This window comes from Zalophus californianus, chromosome 14 (genome assembly GCF_009762305.2).
Source record: "Zalophus californianus isolate mZalCal1 chromosome 14, mZalCal1.pri.v2, whole genome shotgun sequence".
Lineage (NCBI taxonomy): Eukaryota > Metazoa > Chordata > Mammalia > Carnivora > Otariidae > Zalophus > Zalophus californianus.
The window spans coordinates 19,506,076-19,527,310 of record NC_045608.1 but is presented as its reverse complement, the minus strand read 5'-3'; the positions used below and the strand labels follow the sequence as shown (position 1 = coordinate 19,527,310).

The following is a 21,235-nucleotide window of genomic DNA, read 5'->3' as shown; positions in this document are numbered from 1 at the left end:
CCAAGCTGTGTGCTCTTAGGCAAGTGACTTCACCTCTCTGAGCCCGGTTACTGCTCCTGAAACCAGATGGGATAAAAATCCCTTTGCTCAGAGGACCATTAGGAGGATTAAGGAAGCAAAGGCTCTGGGCAGAGCCCCCAGCAAGAGGGCATGATCCCCCATCTTCCCATTTGGAGATCATTCCTCCACAGTTGACAACTGGGTCATAAAAAATAAATGTGCCTCGGGTCAAAGCCTGGAAGGTAACAGCCGGAAGCAAACTGCTGGGAGGCAAAGATGATTATTATTATCACTGCTGCTGGGCACTTAAAAAAAAAATCAGGCTAGGTTGCAGAAAAATAAATTACAGAGAAGAAGAAAATAATAGGAAATCTTTGTGATTTCAAATGTGTCCCGGTGCCCTGACAGATCTCAAATAAGTTCCATTTAAAAGCTGAAAGTGGAAGGCAGCAAGGGCACAGGGCAGGGACCAGGAGCTGGGACTGACGGGGAGCAGAGGCAGCCACCAGGGGCCAGCACCAGCCCGCGGCGCTCAGTGCTTCTGGCCCAGGGCCCTGCTCCAGCTGATGGCCCCGGGCCTCATCCTGGGCTCTGCAGCCATGCTCCACCTTCCCCTTTGCTTCAGGCGCTCAGTGGAGCAGGAATGCTGGCCTCACTGCCCCTGTCCGACCTCACTCAGTGCACCACCAGACCAGCCCATGCTCACCTCCCCTGGGCAGCCTTCCTTGATACGCCTCTACCCCTCCCAGCCTGGCCTCAGCCGACACACACCTCTGATTCAAGCACTTGTCATTCTGGCTTCAAAGGATCTGCTTCGAAGATGTGGCCGTGGCGGCCCCCAACCGCCTCCAAAACTGTGAGTCCCTTGTGACAGAGACCCAGCTGAGTTATCTCTGTGCCAGTGCCTGGGATGCGATGAGATCAATAAATATCCACTGATGAATCAATGTCAACGAGCTGCTGGTTAGTGTCCCTGAATCAGAGCCATTGACGCTGAGGTGGAGTTTATCCACCCACTGCGCCAGGCCCATGGTGCTACTAATCCCATGCTCCAGGACCCCAGAGCCAGGCCGGCTGAGGAAGGAGAGCCCCAAACTCTTGAATTCCCTTCTCCCGGCTCCTCTGGGATTCCCAGCAACCACCCCAGCTCCCAGGACACAGACAATGGATCCAAAGAGAGACACGAGATCCCCAAAGCCCCAGGAAATGCCTTTGAAGACACAGCGGGATAAATTAAAGTGCAATTAATATAGTTCTGCCTACCACGGCCGCAAAATTGAGAAAATTGAAAAGATGAGATTTTAGCCAAGTGGTGGTGAGTGGGGCCTGCTCGTTCGTTTATTCACTCAACAAAGGTTTATTGCCGTGTGCCTGGCTCAGTGCTAGGCCTTGTAAAATACACAAGCAGTGAAGAGAACACAGAACCTTAGGATGGTGGGGAGACAGACAATAAGCAAGCAAACATTGTGAAACAGGATGAGAGATTGTTATCAACGAGATCACACACACACACACACACACACACACACACACACACACACACACACATAACAGGAGGTCTCTCCCTGGACAAGGGGCTAGGAATCAGGGGATAGTAATACTGGTACAGAGGCCCAGGATGGATGCACAAAGATATTTATTATCTCATTATTAAGAACTACAAAAAGGGTTTAGAACATTTTCAGTAAGTGGACAACATTAGGGAAATGGTTCAGGGAATCCTGACTCCCGTCTGAATGTCTGTCTGGTCAAAACTATTGTTTGTGAAAGTTTTCGTGACATTCTCCATCGACAGATGAATGGATAAAGAAGAGTGGTATATATACACAATGGAATATTATGCAGCCATCAAAAGGAATGAGATCTTGCCATTTGCAACGACGTGGATGGAACTGGAGGGTGTTATGCTGAGCGAAATAAGTCAATCAGAATTCTTAATCTCAGGAAACAAACAGGGTTGCTGGAGTGGGGGGTGTGGGAGGGATGGGGTGGCTGGGTGATAGACATTGGGGAGGGTATGTGCTATGGTGAGCCCTGTGAATTGTGCAAGACTGTTGAAACTCAGACCTGTACCTCTGACACAAATAATGCAATATATGTTAAGAAAAAAAGAAGATAGCAGGAGGGGAAGAATGAAGGGGGGGAAATCGGAGGGGGAGGTGAACCATGAGAGATGATGGACTCTGAAAAACAAACTGAGGTTTCTAGAGGGGAGGGGGGTAGGGGGATGGGTTAGCCGGTGATGGGTATTAAAGAGGGCACGTTCTGCATGGAGCACTGGGTGTTATGCACAATGAATCATGGAACACTACATCAGAAACTAATGATGTAATATAGGGTGATTAACATAACAATAAAAATTTTAAAAAAGTTTTCATGACATCCAGTTTGTTATGAACTATATAAGATACTCATAGAAAAAATGCTGAGAGCAGATCTGTAAACATGTTACCGATGGATGTCTCAAGATGGTGAAGTTATGGATGCCCGTGTTTTGGTTTGTGTGAGTGTATGTGATTTCATTTTGGTTTTGTCTGTATGCTTTTTTTCTGATTTTTTTCACAGGAAATATGCATTAATTAATTTTGAAAAAATAAATTATATATATTTTTATATATAGTATATTGCTGTGTATATAGAGAGTGTGTATATATATTTTTAAAGTAATCTCTACACCCAATGTGGGGCTCAAACTCATGATCCTGAGATCAAGAGTCACATGCTCCATCAACTGAGCCAGGCAGGTGCCCCTAAAAATAAATATTAAAAATATAAACTAGAGGATAGAGTAAAGACTAATGAGACAAAAAACAAGGTGTGTACTGCAAGGGGCCTGGATGGGGGGCCTCGTGGGCCCCTGAAGCCTTGTCCCACCCAAGTGGCCCCATGCTGCCATACAAGGTAATAGTGAATCATTATCATAATCATGATAATAAGAGCTGAGTGTCCAAGCACTTGGTGGGTTTCATCTCATTTAATTTGGGGGCAAGGGGGGGGCTATTAGCATCCCAGTTTTACCTTTGAGGAAACTAAGGCCCAGGCAAATGGAAGTCACCCTGCTTAAGGCCACCCATCTGGTACTGGAATTTGAACCTGGATTTGTCAGACTCCAGAACCCATTTCTTAACCACCATCATGAGTGAATTCTCAGGGAACAATGAAAGCCACGGTTACAGACGACGTCAGAGCAGAACTGATTCAAGTCAGCAGGACTGGTTAGGAGGAGGAGGAAGACTCAGCCAGGGATGAATTGGGCTGTAGAATTGCCAGACGAAACGCAGGACATATAGTTCAATTGGAATCTCTGATAAACGATGGGTAACGTTTTAATATATTTCCTTGCAATATCTGGTAGAGCAGGAATCCTGGCCTCACTGCCCCTGTCCAACTTCACTGTCCAGCTCACCTCCTCCAGGCAGCCTTCTCTGATATGACTCCAACCCTCCATGCCTCCCCATGCAATATTTGGGGCATAATTATACTAAAAAATTATTCCATGTTTATCTGAAATTCAAATTTAACCAGTCATCCTGTGGGGTATTTTTTTTTTTTTAGTTTTACTGAATTATAATTGACAGATAAAAATTGTATATTTTAGGTGTACAACAATGTGATGATTTGATATATGTACACGTTCCGAAATGACTGTCACAATGAAGTTAATTAAGACATCTGTCACTTCACACAGTTACCATTTTTTGTTGTGTGGTGAGAACACTTAAGATCCACTCTCCTAAGGGCACGTTCTGCATGGAGCACTGGGTGTTATGAACAAACAATGAATCATGGAGCACTGCACCAAAAACTAATGATGTGATATATGGTGATTAACATAACAATAAAAAATTAAAATGCAAAAAAAAAAAAAAAAAAGATCCACTCTCCTAAGAAATTTGACGTATGCAATAAACACAATTATGAACTATAGTGACCATGCTGTACATTAGATCCCTTACAAGATGATGTTCTGGGCATCCTGTATGTTTGTGTGCTCAATCTGGCAACTTGGGGAGCTTGTATTTAGCAACTCCCATTCTTGGGGGTATTTCCGGACCACCACATGCCCTTACTGAGACAGTACAGGGACCACCCAGCCCCAGAAAACTAGCCCAGGCTGGGATCAAAGAGCAGTGAGCTTTCAGACTTTATTTTTGTTCTTAGAACACTGAGGAAAGGTTTCCTGGATACCTGCCAGGTAGCAGAGAGAGAACAAAAGAATACCCTACCAGTTCCCGCAAATCAACCGGTCTCAAGAAAACACCCCCCAGAAACACACACAAAAAGAGAAATCTACTTCAAAAGCCTGCCTGACACGGATTCTCGCTGTGACCCATTCCTGTGTGCAGACTGTTAACAGAAAGTCAGGCTGGGGAGAGCTCACAAGGACCAGGCTGGGGCACTTCTCCTCAAAAACAATCCTCTTGCACACTCAAATGGATACAGTTGGCCAAAATTCATTAACACCAATGGGAAAGCCCAGTGCTTGGGATAGTCTCTCATCCTGTGAGGTCATGGTCAAAGTCAGGGGTCCAATCATAGGGAGAAAGGGTCTGGAAGAAAACCATATTGTGGATGCCTGCCAGTGAAATGGGGTGTTGGAAGAAGAGTGGATTCGCCCCCAGAATTTAAAGATAGAATAGCTGCATCATCTTACTCCTACTACAAAAATCAGCTCCATGTCAGTGGTCCTTGGTGGGGGGGGGGGTCCCTGAACCAGCAGCAGCTGCAGCAGCATCACCTGGGAACTTGGGAGGAATGCAGATTCTCTGGCCCTGCCCCAGACCTGCTGAATCCTTAACTCTGTGGAGAGTACTCAGCAGTGTCTGTGTGTGTGTGTGTGTGTGTGTGTGTGTGTGTGTGTAGACAGCTTCATTAACATGTAATTGACAAAGGATAAACTACTCATCTTTAAAAGGTATAATCTGATATGCATGAAACTATCACCACAATAAAGACGGTGAACATATCCATCACCCCCCAAAAGTTCCCTTTTATCATCCTTTCTCCCCTCCTCCTGCCCCCATCCAATGCCCAGGCAACCACTGCCCTATTTTCTGTCACTGTTGGTCAGTCTGCAACTGGAATATTATGCAGCCATCAAAAGGAATGAGATCTGCAATTCATAGAGTTTCACACACATGGGATCCTATAGTTATTCTCTCTTTCATCGGAGATTTTTCTTTTCTTTTTTTTTTTTAAAGATTTTATCCACTTGTTCGTGAGAGCGAGAGAGCACAAGCAGGGGGGGAGGGGCAGGCAGAAGGAGAAGAAGGCTCCCCGCCGAGCAGGGAGCCCGATGTGGGACTCGATCCTAGGACCCTGGGATCATGACCTGAGCCAAAGGCAGACGCTTAACCGACTGAGCCACCCAGGTGCCCCTCACCGGAGATTTTTCACTCAGCATAATTATTTTGAGAGCCAGCATGTTCTCAGATATGCCAGTTGCTCATTCATTTTTATGGCTGACTGACTCGTCTACTATCTTCATCGATACCCGAAAGCCCATCACCGGTTATTAGGCATTGCTAGGTTATGGCTGCTACAAATAAAACTGCCAAGAACTGTCACGTCAAAACCTTCATCTGGACAAGCACTTTTATTTTCCTGCATAAATACCTAGGAGTAGGCGAGTGCATCGTGCAGAAAGTGTAGGTTTCGCTTTTTTAAGAGACTGTTTTCCTAAACAGTGGTACTTTTTACAGCCCTGCCAGTAACGTGGGAGAGTACCAGCTGCCCCAAATTCTCACCAGCACTTGGTATGATCAATCTTTTAAAATGCAGACATTCTCATGATTGTGCAGCCGTAGCGTATCGTGGTTTTAGTTTGAATTCCTTTAATGACTAGTGATGTGGAGCCTATTTCCATGTGCATGTCGACCATCCATGTGTCTTCCTTGGCAAAATGTGTGTTGAAATCTTTTGCCCATCTTTTTTGTCAGGTTGTATTTATGTGTTTAGACAGTCATCTCTCATATTCTGGATTCAAATACTGTATCAGCTATGTGATTTCAAAATATTTATTCCCAGTTCATGGCTTGTATTTTCATATTAACAGTAACTTTCAAAGAGCAGAAGTTCTTAATTTTGATGAAATACAGTTTATCTATTTGTCTTCTTATGGACTGTATTTGGTGGCATATTTAAGAAACCTTTACCTGAAACAAAGCTAGAGAAATTTTCCCCTTGTTTTCTTCTAGAAATTGTATGGCTTTAAGTTTTACATTTGGCCCTATAATCCATTCTTTGTTCACTTCTGTGTTCGGTGTGAGGTTGTGGATTGAAATCCATTTTTGGCATGAGGATTCCCCATTATTCCAGCGCTATTTATTTCCCAGATCATATCTTTGTTAAAAAGACTTTGGCATGGAAATTATCTAACCTCCCCTGTGTGGTGAACTCCTATTCATTCCTCAAAACCCCATCAAATGTCCCTGTAGCTAAGAAGCCTTCTCTGACTGAGATCAAGTAGCTCTTTCAACTATCCTCTGGTGCCCACAGCATCTTGGGCAACATCTGGCATATTCGTATCTCACACGACTGCATTAATACATGCATCCATCTCTCCAGATAGAGTAAAAATTGATGAACGGAGACCATAATCCCAGCACTTGGTACAACTTGGCATAGGAGCTGGTGGTGGGTGTAGTAGGGTGGGGGGCGACTCAGAAAAAAATTGTTAAGATATAAACAAATGAATAAAAGAATAAACAAGTCAACACCTTCCTTTTTTTTAAACAAGTGACCACCATCTCTCCAGGTCTTACTCACAAAGCACATTTTCCAGGAAGCCAGCTCTGACTGCATCTACCCATGTGAGTCACCAATAATATTTACTAAGAGTACCCGATTGATGGATCTAGGCCAAGCCCCGTGCTCCACACTTTATGCACATCATTTCATTTACCCCTTATCCCAACCCAATGAGGCAGATACTACCATTCGCATTATTTGACCGAAGAGGAGACAAGTGTTCAGAGAGCTTGGGTCGTGTATCTAATAAGTGTCAGGGCCAGGTTTGAGCCCAGAGCCCGCATGCTTACCTCTCCATATACCACCTTCTGGTCCCCCTTATGGGTATGAGTCCCAGTTACCCTACCAGCCCAAGCCCTGCAAAGGCAATACTTGCGTCCCCCACACGACCCGTCCTTGCCAACCATGTACCCCACTGGCAAAGGAGAAGAGTCACACAGGGAACCCCTCCATCACGCTCCCATCCTGGCCATGGGGACACAGACATCCGCACACCCCCCGAAGGAACCCTCCTTACCTTAGGCCATACACCCATGCCGAAGGAGCTGCTGTCTGCCCTCTGGTGCAGGTACAGCTCCGTCCTGGAAGCAGAGAAGAGACTGGAAGTCGGGGCGGGGGGGGCTGCCCACACCAGAGGCCTGGCAGAGCACGTGGTCCTCATGGCAGAGGGCTCCCTGCCATGGCCCGGATGGCCCCAGCGCCTGCCCCAGGCCCTAGTCCCGCTTCTGGAATATTCTGCACTCCCCGCCCTTCCGTGACCCTTCCTAAATGCCGGGAAACCCTGGCGCGAAGAATCACTACATACACCCAGGGGAGCAGGCCCTCTGCGCGAACGTGCTCCAGGGTCATATCTGAACAGCTGACCTGAATGAGTCCCTGCTGTCTGCTAAGTTCTGTCACTCACCTGAGGTCCAGGTCCAACCCCGCTAGCATCTGGGAGAAAACCTCGAAATTGCTTTCTCCTTCCGGCTGCCGGGCCACGCGGCTCTTCTCCAAAAGCATCGTCTGCAACGGGAACGGACGGGACGTGATCAGCCCCCGGGGTACACCTGCCGGCGGCCCCGTCGGGGTGCCCCTCTGCCCCGATGCACTCCTGGGGGCAACAGCTCAGGTCTGCACTCCATCAGACACCTCCGTATAGAACCTGCACCATCCCTTATCCCACTGATGCAGAGCCCATCCAGGGACTCGACTACCGCAAAATAGACTCTTTCCGATGAAAGCATCCAAAAGTGATAATAATTAAACGGAGCCAATCTCCAACATATTCGTATTTAACAGAAGCATACTAATCTGACCCAAGTGGTGATTAATGGGTGAGTGGAAGGGTCAGGACAGAAAAGGGACTTATTTGGCACCGATCAGTTTTCTTTGAATCTGGATATTATCCCAGCTCAGCGTACAAACCGCCCTTCTAATAACCTAATCCTATTTTCTGCTCCAACAGCATGTTTGAGGTAGGAAGGGGAGAGAGGCACAGGTGATCGTGGAGATAGGAACAAACAGGCCATGTGTTGGTTACACGCAGCGGGGCTGCCAAAGGCTGGCGAGCGTCTGTTTAATTTCAGCTTACGCTTTTAAGACCCAGCTAATGAGAGGCTGAGTTACATATTTACCCATGAATATTTCATCCCCACGACATTCGGAGGTGCAGACAGGCCGGCAATGCTCTGGGGTGCTGAGCGAGGTGGGGAGGAGGTGGGGGCCACAACCATGGAGACACATTCCAGGGTCCCAGGTGGAGGCGTGACCTCTGCTGGGTGGGACTGGGGACACTGCAGCCCCAAGGGCCTTCCGCTCCCGTCCGCCCAGAACACCCACCTGGAGCTGAGCGGCCGTGACTCGCCCCGTGGCATTGAAGTCCAGTGACATCACCATGGTGACCCGGGTGGCATTGCAGCTATGGCTGGCGGACACGGAACCAAAAGCCCGGAGGACGGTGAAGGTAGCTCGGATCTTCTCCACTGTTGGAGGCATGAGGCAGGGCATCACCCATGGCCCAGGAGCTGCCACCCCCACCTCTCACAGGATGACCTTCCCCACTGGAGGCTGCACCGGTCCAGGCCCACCTGGCCCCAAGCCCCCGCAGGCTCCCCACCACCTCTCCAGCTCAGCACTAAACTACACACATTTCACTGCTGCCCCTCTGTGTACTGCAAGCAGGATGCAGGGGCAGCAAGACTGAGTCAAGAAGGGGAGACACATGGGGCCAGGATAGATACAGTCCAATGACAGGGGCCTCCTGAGCCTGATGCAGGAGTGCAGGGCATGAACATTCTCAGACCTGCTCTGAGGGAGCTCACGGGGTAGCAGCAGTTTTGAAAAGCCCTGCAGTCTCTCCACAACTAGTTATTGAGCACCTACTATGCACTTGGCACTGTGCAGGCACCTAGATACAGCCTATCCTGACTCCCTCCTTCCAACACACGCACTCACAGCAGAACTACATTTTGAGAGTGCCAAGACTGGTGCCTCTCCCCATTTTATTCCCAGCCCCTACTATGGGCCAGGTGAAGAGCCGGTGATGGCTAAACTTTGGGATAACCCCAGTGAGGCAGTAGCACACACAGTACTTAAGGGGATTTGAATATGGGCTCTGCCTCGGCTTAGTTACCTAATTAGGGGCAAATCGGCCTCTCTATGCCTCTGATACCTCATCTGAAGATGGGGATAATAATAGTACCTACATCATGCAGTTGTCACGCAGACTAAAAGATTTTAATAATATGAAGTGTTTAGAACATGCTCCAAAGGTGGTGTGGCTAGCATTATAATGGTGACGACTAGAAAAGCAACATTGCCTGGACCGTGACTTCTCAGCGGAGAGAATACTGCCCCCAAGAGGGCAAAAGCTGACTCTCGCAGGTGGGGAGAATTTTACTTTCTAACGTATAAAGCACACATAAGCAAACACTGCATGAAGAGGTCATGGTATATCTGTGGCATTAACATTTCTTGGTAGGGGAGGATTGGGGGAAAAAAATGTCTAAAAAGGCTCCTTAGGGGTGCAACAATGAAAGAAACATGGAGAACACGGGCCCAAGAGCTAGAGCTCTGGAGCCAGAATGTCTGGGTTTGACTCTCAGCTCTAGGATGTATTAGCTGTGTGGCCTTGGGCAAGATAGTTAACCTCTCTGAGTCTTAATGGCCTCATCTATAATATTTGAAGAATAATATCTACCTCATAAAGCTGCTTTAAATAATAAATAAGTTAATATACTTGGAATAGGACCGGGCACCTAAGTCCACAGCAAATGTTTACTATGGTTATTATTATTATAAAAATAATTATTATTATTAATTGGTACTCTCTTTTAAAGCCTAGCAGAAACATCGTTTCCTCAAGGAAACCCCCACTCCCCTCTCCTTTGGGCTCCCCCCACCTCTCTCCTAACCAGTTCTGCCAGCGCTTTGTGCAGAGCATTCAAGTTTGGGAACATATATGAAATTCGGTTTCCCTTCCAGCTGTCAACTCCTCATGAGCATAGGCCCTGCCCTTCGGTCCTCTGTCCAGTTGAGCAGGTTGTGCACTGTACAAGGACACCTTTTCTAAGGGGCACGTCATTTACATCATACAATCATCGGTTTGTATATTTATTAGGATGATTTCCCAGCACATGGCAGGCAAGCTTTTGGTTCTAATAATGTCAGTGTATGATGGTTGTTCTGCAGATAGCCGTGAATGTCTTGAGGAAGGTGTACCTTTTTCTAATTTGCACAAGGGTGTCCAATGGACCACAGGTGACCCTCCCCAGAAGCAAACATGGTGCTCAGTGAATGCTAGCTGAATGGACATAAGGAGGAGCAACCCAGTGCCCCCTCCAACTCTCCCCCCACCACAACCCACCCCAACACATGTCACCTGGAGACCACTGTACCTGAGACCCTGCCATCCACACTGCCCGCCATTGCCACCAGGTGCTCCAGGACCTGCTCGCAGCAGGTGGTCTTCCCAGCACCACTGCGGCCCAGGGCCACGATGCTCTGGTCTCTCCGTTGGCTGAGTAGTGCCCAGTATGCCCGCTGTGCCAGGGAGCCAAGGTGGGCTGGCAGGCCATCCCGGCGGCCCTTGGGCACCTGTAGGAAGATATCCTATACATCAGTCTTTCCACCCCAGCCAGTGCCCAGGGAGCACTCCAAGACAGTGCCCCACCCCAGCCTCTAACCCAGATCCATAGCCCTGCCTATCATCCTACCCCAGCCTTGTCAGAGGAGTCTTGAATTTTACGGGCAAAAGCCCAGCCTTGGGGTCTAGTCTTGCCCCTGACCCACTGTGAGTCCTTCAGCAGCCTTTGAGCCTACTCCGGGTCTGGGTCTCCTCTCTAGCTCCCCAGAGGCTTGTGTTAGCTCATTACTGGCTAGTACTTGCCCAGAATGAGGCAGCTGGATAAAATGGCAAGATTGATTACTGATGTCTGCCACGGAAACAGAATGAGGCATGGGGTAGCTGGTGGTATATATGCCATGTATTTGTCATAACAGTTTTAGGTAATACCTGAGGTCCTCCACTCCATTCAGCCATCCATTCAGCCATTCATTTACTCTTCATTAAAAATATATATATATATGGAGTGTCTACTATGCGGCAGGCACTGTTTCGGGCACTGGAGGGCACAGCGCTACACAAAATGGGTAAAGAAAATCTATATGCCTATTAGAATGCCTTTAAAAAAAAAAAGCTTAAAAAATTTTTTAACACCCACTATCAAGTTCTGGTGAAGATACAGAGCAACTGGAAGTCTCATACGATGCCGGTAGGAAGGTTAAAATGATACAGTCACTCCGGGAAAGAGTGAGATGTACGCTCATCATCCAACCCGGCAATCTCATTCTTAAGTATTTACCCAAGAGAAACGACCGTATAAGTTCACCAAAAACCCTCAATGGCACCGGTTTTATTGGATATATATTTGAAATCACTGGAAACTAGAAACAACCCAAGTGCCTTTGAACGAGGGAATGAAGGTAAGCTGCCATGGAGGTTTGACCACTGAAAGTCCCCTGTCCTGGAAAACCCCTCCATCCTAAGGAAACTGGGACAACTGGTCACCCGGTGAGCAGGGTAGGCCAGGGCACACACACAGTACAAGGGCCACGGGCCAGTGGCTGCAGTAACATGGCTGAACGTGAAATGCATTGTGGGAAGTAGAAGAAGCCAATTCAAAGGTGACGGGCTGCACCATTCCAATTATATGACTTTTCAGAAAAAGCCCAACTCTAGGGACCAAAAAAAAAACAAAACCAAAAACCAAAAAACAAAAAAAAGAACAACCCAGATCAGTGGCAGCCAAGGGCAGGACATGGGAGTGGAGGGTGACGATACAGGGTCCAGAGAACTAGGAACTGTCCTGTAATTGATAGCGGAGTTGGTCACACAACTATCCGTGTGTGTTGGAAACTTCCAGGACTATAAGCTGGAAAGACTGAATCGAACCGTGTGTAAGTTATACCTTAATAAATCTGACTTAAAACAAAACAGCCCTGCCCTGCGGAGCTTGCTTTCTGCTAGGACGAGAGAGATGATAAAAAAAACAAAGAATTAAACTAGATCTCATGGGAGACATTTTAAAGCCATGAGCCTGAATGAGATCCCCAAGGAAGTGGGCGTTTAAGGAGGAGGAGACAAGAGGTGTGGGGATGGGCTCGGCGCACCTAGCCTTGGGGAGGTCAGGGAGACCAGCGGGTGACGGAGGTTGAGAAGGACGACAGGCAGGACAGAAGGGAAACCAGGACAGCGGAGTCCTGGGGCTCAGGAAGGGAGCGTCTGCAGGAAGAGGGGTGGCTTGGCCACGCCAAATGCTGCTGGGGGCCAAGTAAGGGGAAACCAGAGACTTGCGCATTTGGCAATGGGTTTGGGCAGCAGGGAAACCACTGGTGACCTTGACAAAAGTCTGCTTAGCGTGGCCTTTGGGTGGAAGGCAAGAGGCCAACGGGAGGCAGAGTGGTCAGTGGAAAGGCACCAAAATGGGCAGGGCAGCGGGCCCGGCTGGAGGAGGCCATCCGAAGCCTGGCCTGACAAGGAGGTGACCCTGGGGCCCAGCGAGACCCCATCTGCCCTCTCCACTGCCTTAGCAGGACCAGGGGTGCAAACCCCAGTATGGCGGCTCGTCCCCTCGCCTGGACCTTTGGCCCCCAATCTTCTGCGGGCCTTCCCTGCCCAAGACACCCAGACACAATAATGAGTCCCTGTCCTGACACAAAACACAGGGCTCAACGGGATCCCCAAAGCTGGCAAAGGTGGGACACGCCCCCGCACTGGCTGGACATGGCCTTCGGGCATGCAGCAGGCAGAGGGCCCTGGGGTCTGAGCCCAGAAGCCACCTCGCATTCGGGGAACGCTGAAGTTCAAGGGACAGGCTATCCCACCTGTCAGCCCCCTCGGGGGCAGGAGGGGAGCTGGAAGGGCAAAAGGAGGATCCTCCCAAGCCAGGCCCCCGTGTACACACACACACAGGTACACGCATGCACACATGCTTTGCATGGTGCTCACGGGCACGCGCACCCAGTAGTAGAGGCCACGGTTACACGGAGCTGTACCCGTCCACACTGCGCACATTCACACCCGTGCTCACGCCCACGCACCCCTGCACCCCCAGGCACGCACTCAGCTCCCAGCCGCCCCCAGTGAGAAAGGTTCCCCCCCCAGCCCCGCCCCAGGCTCCACCAAGCCCATCTGCAAGGTGGCCCCAGGCCCGGGCTCACCGCAGGTCTCTGCTCCCACCTGGTGGCCATTTGAGGAACCAGACGTGACTCAGCCAAAGCATAGAAGGGGGTTTCGGGTTTGGGTTTGGGAAGCTGGACCATTGAGGGGGGCTCGCTCCCATCCCAGGGTTACAGGCTTCTGGGGCATCACCTAACTCAAACTCCTCCTTACGGAGCATGTTCCCATGCCTACACTTTTAGGCTTCTTGGCCCAGGCTCTGCAACGGATACTTCAGTCCAGAATGGTCAGCAAGAATCTGCCTCACTGTAGGGGCCTGTACGAAATCTCCCAGGGGCTTCTAAGGAGCAAGCGGAACCACCCAGCTTCTTGGAAGGCTCGGAGGCCTGGGGCTGTACTAGCAGGAGCATAGGCCTCACAGCAAGGGAGGGGAGAGTGCACAGGCCCACAGACAACCCGGCTGGGCGGGGGCGGGGCTGGGGAGCACCTGACGGGGTGGGGTGGGGTGTCCTAGAGAAGAGGAGTCTTGGAGGGAGGTTCAGAGCCATTGGCCCTTTTTTTAATGGACTTTAGCATCATTTGGGGGCTATGGATAGATTTGTCCCATGGCACACCAGGGGGCAAGATGCAGCTTTTCATCCCCAATTAACAGATGAGAACAACGAGGCCAAAGAGAGGTCGTGATCCTTCCAAGTCACCCCGGGGTGGGGGGCATTAGCGGCTGTGCTAGAGGCTTGCGCCTTCCCCAACTGTGAAGTCCTCATCACAGCGCCCAGGTAAGACCTCCAGCAGGCGTCCTGCCTGCACTTCATCCCGTTTCCACCTACCCTCCACCCAGCAGCCGAGGGGAGTCTTTGATAACCCGCGGCATCTCACGTCTCTGCTGAAGCCCCCCAGAAGCTGGCATCACACTCAGGGCAAAAGCCGGAATCCTTATGACTACGTGTAAGACCTGCTGTGACCCAGTCCCCGCTGGTCCCGGCCTCCCCACTGTCTCCCCCACACTCAGCTGCTCTACCCACTGTTGTCTTTGCTGGTCTAGCATGTCTTCCTCCTCGAGAATGGAAGCCCCACAAGGGTAGCCTTCTCTGTCTTCTTCCCTGCTCTTTTCCCCCACACCCAGCATCGAGGAGACCCTCCCTCAGTATCTCAATCAACAGCCTGTGGGACCAGGAGGGGATCGGGCTCAGGTGGCTCGGGTGTAGCTGCAGGCGTCGCCACAAGGGGGCGCTGAGAGCTTGCCTTTGCTGAGACTGTCTTGCCAAAACCAGCCATTTCTACACTTTGCAGGAAAAAAAAAAAAAAAACAAGTAAAAGCAAAATCGAGGCTTCCGGTTCCTGATTTATGTGTGTGTCTGGAACTCTTGAATGTGCAACATGGAGTTCGGCCTGGGTCATACCCCCAGCTCTCCCCCTTACGGAACTTGAGGGCCGGCCCCGCAGATTGCATCTGCCACAGGCAGCTGGTAAAGGTCCTATCTTTGCAGGTGTGTGTGAGCATTAGCTGAGCTACTAGGTACAGGTGCTTGAAGCAGTGCCTGGCACGGAGCTGATATTCGGTCGATATTTTCTGTCATTATTACAGTCTCTAACGCCCCCGTTGTTTCCAGCCGTGACCCATCGTTCCCCGCTACGGAGGGGGCTCAGGAGGTCCCCGATGACCACCATGCCCACAATGCCCCGGATCTTCTGTCTACTCACAGACGAGTTTGCCAGGGGGCTTCTGGCTGCCCTGCTTTCCCCTGAGATGCAGACGGGACCCAACCCCACCCCACCCGTCAGTCACCTGGCCCTGGCCCTGACCCCATGACCCTGCTCACCTTGCCTGCAGAGGGCGCTGGGGGCCCTGGGGGCTGGAGGACGATCAGGTCTGGCCCCTTGAAGGTGTGGGGCAGCTGTGCCTGGTAGCGCTGTAGAAGCGTGTTCAGGACACTTGATTCGTTGACACTGACCAGGGAGGCCAGGTCCTCAGCCTGGTCCAGCTCAGGGGGGTTAGCCTGTGAAGCATCACACAAAGTGTCCTCTGGGCCTCCATACCACCACCAGCAGCCCTACTTGCGCGCGCACACGTGCGCACACACACATGCACACACAGGCGTGCGCGCGCACGCACACACACAGAGCCCCGGTGACCCAGTCCCTGGAGAGCTGTTTGCCGCAGACCAGGACAGAACGCGAAGACTCTGGAGAGAGAGAGAAACAGAACCCTACAGATGAAATAAGGACACCCCTGCTCTTCATACATCCTGAGAGCCACCTGTCTCTTCCCGCTGGTCCTCCTTCCTGCACTCACTGCCCTGGGAGTGGAGATGCTCCAGAGAGACACAGCAAGATTCGGAGAGGTTCCTGTGTCTCAAACACCACAGGAAGGGTGGTGGTCCAGAGTGAGCAAATGTCTGTGCCTGCTGTCCCCTCTCTGGGTCTCACCAGGGAGCCCTGTGGGTGTTCTGTGACACTCGAGGATGAAGGCCAGTTCCAAACAGCCCCGTTTCTCTGATCGCCCATCATCCAAACTCTTCCAGAAGCAAGGGATGATTGCAGCTTCTCCTTGGGGCATTCATTCTAAAAAGCTTCCTACTCTTCTTTCCAGCTTCAAAGAGTTTTCTGGACCTGATGCTATGTGGTTTGGGTCAAGCTCAGGCTCCTCATGGGTCAGCCTTTTTGTTAAGGACAGGGGCCCGCTACAAACTCTGAACACCAGCAGGAGTAGAGGGCCTGGGGCGGGCTGAGAGTAGAGAAGGAGGAATGATGAATGAGACCCACAAGGAGCTCCTGGAAGAAACACCTTGATTAGTATGCTGTGAGAGGTGGAAAGGGATCAGGACAGGACCGTTTTTTCCATCATTAGACTCTAAATCTCAAAAGATTCATGTGTACTACAAAAATTATGCAAAACACAACTGGGCTTATCAACCAAAAGAAAAGTTAATACCCCAAATAATAAGCCATTGAAACCTAAGCTATAGCTAATGGCAAGTTTCAAATTTGGCTCTGAGTTCCCTGGCAGCCAGGGTGAAAAGGGAAACATGCTCTGTAGCACGATTTGCAATGTCCATAAAATGAAAAGCCAGCACTTCCTTGGATCAAGCGGAACTCCCAGTTCTGACACATGTCTGTTCATGTGTCCCATGAAGAGAACACTGGGATAGAGCAATGGCCTCCTGACAATATACCACCAGCAGAGCAATGAGATCAATGATGGTCTTCCTTACAACTCCCTCCAGTATGTGCAGTCAGGTACAAGGAAGTCTCATGCACGGGTGGGGAAAGAAGGTACGGAGCAGGTGGGGAGGGGGACAGAGAGCTCACCCTATGAACATGCTCCTCATCCACCTCGGTGATGGTTTTGTCAGCATCGATGCAAAGTCGTACCCTTCCTGCCGGCAGGTCAGCTGTCCCCTCATCTGGCTTCAACACAGTTGCTGGTGACAGCCCAGAGAGAGAGAGAGAGAGAGAGAAAGAGAGAGAGAGACAAAGAGAAAAGACAGGCTCGAAGCCAAGCAGCCAGACCAGGGAGTTTAAAGAGGTATCCTGGTTTGGGTCAGAAAGGGGCAGCACTGTCTCCCCTTGGGGGCCTACTCACATGGAGGGTTCTGAATTGTGGGCCCCGAACCCTTTGAGGACAGGAGCTGGGTCTGACTCACCTTGGGCTTTAATCATCAGGCCCAGTGCCAGGCACAGGGTAGGCACCCTGATGGTTGGGTGCACTGACCCATCTCATATCTAAACCTGGGATGGCAGATAATGCTATACCAGCTGCCACTTCCCATTCCAGGGTCCATGGCAGACATCACTAATCAATCACTCTTCCCGGCTGCATTCTGATGGGGACTCATAATTGCTTCTTAGTAGAGGGTGGTCCCAACTAACTGACAGAAGTGGACTCGTGAGATGAAATCTATTTGCCCATTTGCACTACGCTTCATTTCCTCGAGGAACACTCGAGCCCACCAATGCTCCATGCCTTCATGAACTTTTGTTAGTTACCAAGGCGTAATTGCCTTTGGAAACAGTCCCCAGTAGACCAGCTGCCATGGGTCAAATGATCCTCAACTCTTCCCGGTCCAAAAGCCACAGACTCCCACCCTAGACTCGGCTCCTCCTTGCCCCTCACCTTCCCCCTGCCCCAAACTGTGATCTGGCAAATACAACTAGCAGTGGAGGGGGCACAAGAGGAAAATACTTAAACCCTCCCCTACTTAGGTGCTAAAACCCCTAATTACCAAGAGTGAATCCATCCTTCTGAACCAGCCAGACTTTCTCTGCCTCGTACCATCTGTCCTCAGGAGCCTGAGAGCAAAGATCACATAAATCAGACCAAGAGGACCCAGCCCCACACCCACCCCACCCCGAGTCAGCAGCGAACCCTTTACATGGGAGTTTCTCACAGTGTGATCCAGCACCCCTGAAATCAGAATTTCCCTAAGGGAGAGCAAGGAGGGGGGTGCTTATTTACATGCAGATGCCTTGGCTCCACCCCTGACCTTTTGAATGAAGGCTCCAAGGTGGGGCCCGGGAATCTGCATTTTGAGCAATCTATTTATGCAAGTTTGAGAACTAGCACGTGACACAGTGAGTAAGCTGAGCCATGAGAGGACATCTCCCATTCTTGGGACCCCCCTCATGCTGTGGGGAATCTTACCCCAGGCCAGGGGCAGTGGGGGCCTCCAGACCCCAGCGTATCGAGGCGGAAGTGCTATGCCGTCTTCCCGAGCTGGCCATCCCTCTCCGATTTCCTGTCCATCTCCTGTCCCGCCTTATTCACCCGCAGGGGCAAGTCTGTCCCGTCCCTCCCTCTCTGGAGGGCCCCTCTTGCCCCGCCCCACTCCCGGGGCTGCAGCCCCTCACCTGATCCGAGTCCTCGCTCTGTCCTCCTTTGCTCCCCTCCGGCAGGGCTGGCCCCTCTTCACTCCCCTTCCGAGTCTGAGACCTTTCTGCCTGGCCCTCCAGAGCAAGTGGCCTGCGTCCTTCCGGCTCCGGCTCCGGGGCCTCGGCCCCATCATCTGCTCCTGCGCAGGGCTCCCCGGCTTTCTGCCCTCTGCCGTCTGGCCGGCCCTGCTTCCCAGCAGCTGCTGGGGTCCCCCTGCGTGCACCCACCTCCTCGGGTCCTTTACGGCCCTTCTCTGTCTTTCCCCCAGCTTTACCTGCCTCCGCGGACTCACCCTGAGGTTGCCCTTCCTTGCCTACCTTAGCCTGGGGCTCACCTGCCTTCCCACGCACACTCTGAGGCTCCCCTGCTTTCTCTACCTGTGCGGGAGCTTCCCCCACCTTCCCGGGCTCCCCCTGCCCTTTGCTCACCTTCTCCGCCTTGACCTGCGGGTCCTCTGACTTCTCTGCCTTACTTGGGAGCATACCTTCTTTGTCCTTCTTACTCTGGGGACCGTCCCACTTGCTCCTTCTGCCCAGGGAGCCTCCCCACTTTCTCATTTGGATTTGGGCCCTAGCCCACTTCCCTTCACCTGCATCCTTGGAGAGATTCCCTTTTGCCATTGTGTTTGGGGGGTCCCCTCCCCCCTTCTCTGCTGTCTCCTGCCGCCCCCCTTCGCCTGTCCCCTCTATACCCTGGAGCTCACCCCCTTTCAGCCCTTTGGTCTGGGGGGCCCCGCCCCCTTGCCCCCCTGCACCTTGTTTTGTTGGTAGCCCCATTCCTGGGTCCACAACACCCTCAGTCTGAGTCTTCTCAGCCTTTGGGGCTGTGTCCTTAGTGCCGGCCTGGGGGCCACGAGGAGTCGCTGGAGTCCCCCCCCTTTTTTCCCCTCCAGGGTCTGTGGCTGGGGGTGGGGTTTTGCAGGCAGGGGCATCATGGGGCTGGGTCTTCTGCTCTGGCTTGGCTGAGTCTGAGTCCAGCTTGGCTACCATCAGCAACACGTCACCCCGTCTCACACCTCTCTTGAAGGGCAGGGGTTTTTTGGCTGGTGTCCCACTGGGGCCCGATTCCTGGGGCTTCTCGCCATTGATGCTGGTCATCAGCACCGGGTCTGCAGGGCCGGCCCCCTCACTCTCCTTGCCCGGAATGTTTGAGTTCTGCGGAGAGCTTGACTGGTTGCCTTGGCAAATTTGCTGATTTCCAGATTGGGTGCCACTGTTGGACTTGCTCTTGGGTTGGCTAGTGGAAATTTCCGGGGTCTAGGAGAGAGGCCACAACCACACTTAGCTGCTTACGGACCAGCCGGCTTTGCCATTCGGTCACTCACTCACTCACTCACTCATTCCTTTGTCCACCCAGCCATTCATCCATCCAAAGACTTTCAAGCACCTATAGTATCTGACAGGCACTGTGCCAGGCAGAGAGCCGAGCCCCAACACCCTGGACCTTGGCCTGGCATCTCAAGACCAAGTGACAGAGTGGAAGGAGAGTGGACTTTGGAGCCCGGCAGACCCAAATTCAGCTCCTCACTCTGCCATTCGTTAGCTGTGTGGCCTTAGGTAAACTACTTCCCCTCTCTGAGCCTGTTTCCTTATCAATAAAATGAGGATCATCATGGCCTACCTCGAAGGACGAGCTTTATGATTCATGACAATATAGGAAACTGAGCCCAGCACAGAGTAGGTCCTCCCTCCCCGATTAGAGAAAGAACCCCGGGGGGGCAGGTCCACCCTGATGCCTGGCTTCACTGCCTGCCTGAGTCTGCGTTCTGCCATTGGGGACCACGCTGACCCTGGCCTCCCACAAACCTGGACCTGGGGGGTCTGGGGTTCTCACCCTCCTCTTGCACCCAACGCCCCAGGACCATGTTGGTTCCACCCTGCATGACTTCACCCCTGTGTCTCCCTTCCCAAGCCTGGCTCCACACTCACCTGGGCCGTTGTCTTAGTCTGGACTGCTGTCCCTTCGATTTGCTGCCAATTATTTTAAACCCGATGAAAAGATTTTGGCAGCGTCCTCTAGCCTACAGGAAAATGATTCCATACCATCCTCTGCCACTCAAAGCCCTCAACGAGGAGTCACCAACTCCATTTGGTCTTATTGTCCCTGCTTGTCCCCATGCCTGAGCCACATGGGGGCATCTCCTACCAGATCTGACATTTCTCTGCTTCCCTGTTTCTGTTCCCGTTAGCTTGCTGCCTGGAATGCTCCTTCTGTCTTCACCAGCCCGTGCTCCACTCATCTTTCTGCACCCAGCCCAAATGCCATCCCCTCCGCAAATCCCCGCCTGCAGACCTCAGTCAGAACCTGTCTCACCACCCCGGAGGCCCCGGGGCACCGTGTTTGTGCACCGTCTGCAGCAATGATCACCGTCTGCATCCCATTCGAGCTTCAATACGTGTTTCTGTCCCGTTTCAGGTGGTGGATGCCTCAAGGACACGGTCTCTGTCTACAGCTTTGTAATGATGATGATGATGATAGTCATAATAACCATCACACATAGATCCCTTTTGCAAAGGGCCCTACATCGCCATCATATCCTACTTAACCCCAGTACGGACCCAGTGAAGTAGGTTCTGAATGCCCTCCCCCCACCGTTCTACAGATAAAGAAGGGAACACAGGATATCAGGTGGCCCAAGAGACAAAGTCAGAATGTACAGTCAGGCAGGTGTCTGTGACTCTAAACTCAGTGCCCTTAACTGATGCATATTAACAGCGTTATTTGTCCCTAGGACTCACCAGAATCTCCTGGGAGCTTTACAAAAATACTGATGCTCTGGTCCCAGTCCCAGAGAGTCGGATGGAGTTGATCTGGGTTGTGGCGCCCCCACCAGGTGATTCCCCTGTATAGTCAGGACGCAGAACCCCAGCTCCAGGGCTCACGGCTTAGTGGCTCAATCTGACCAGGAGCCAGGCAGGACCTAGCCTGGGAAAGGGGCTTGGCTGCACTTGGCA

The 21,235-nt window shown here is 51.4% G+C and overlaps 1 protein-coding gene across 3 annotated transcripts in view; it reads right to left on the bottom strand.

The window, feature by feature from the left end:
- MYO18B (myosin XVIIIB) overlaps positions 1 to 21,235 on the bottom strand; it is a 264,358-nt gene that overhangs the window by 224,095 nt on the left and 19,028 nt on the right. For all 3 annotated transcript variants that reach the window (XM_035724040.1, XM_035724041.1, XM_027577179.2), the window contains exons 4-11: positions 18,260 to 19,537; positions 17,635 to 17,701; positions 16,721 to 16,833; positions 15,232 to 15,408; positions 10,629 to 10,827; positions 8,572 to 8,714; positions 7,655 to 7,755; positions 7,268 to 7,331 (exon numbers count right to left, since the gene is read on the bottom strand). In XM_035724040.1, coding sequence (XP_035579933.1) covers positions 7,268 to 7,331; positions 7,655 to 7,755; positions 8,572 to 8,714; positions 10,629 to 10,827; positions 15,232 to 15,408; positions 16,721 to 16,833; positions 17,635 to 17,701; positions 18,260 to 19,537 — 2,142 coding nt within the window. The remainder of the gene's footprint in view (positions 1 to 7,267; positions 7,332 to 7,654; positions 7,756 to 8,571; positions 8,715 to 10,628; positions 10,828 to 15,231; positions 15,409 to 16,720; positions 16,834 to 17,634; positions 17,702 to 18,259; positions 19,538 to 21,235) is intronic.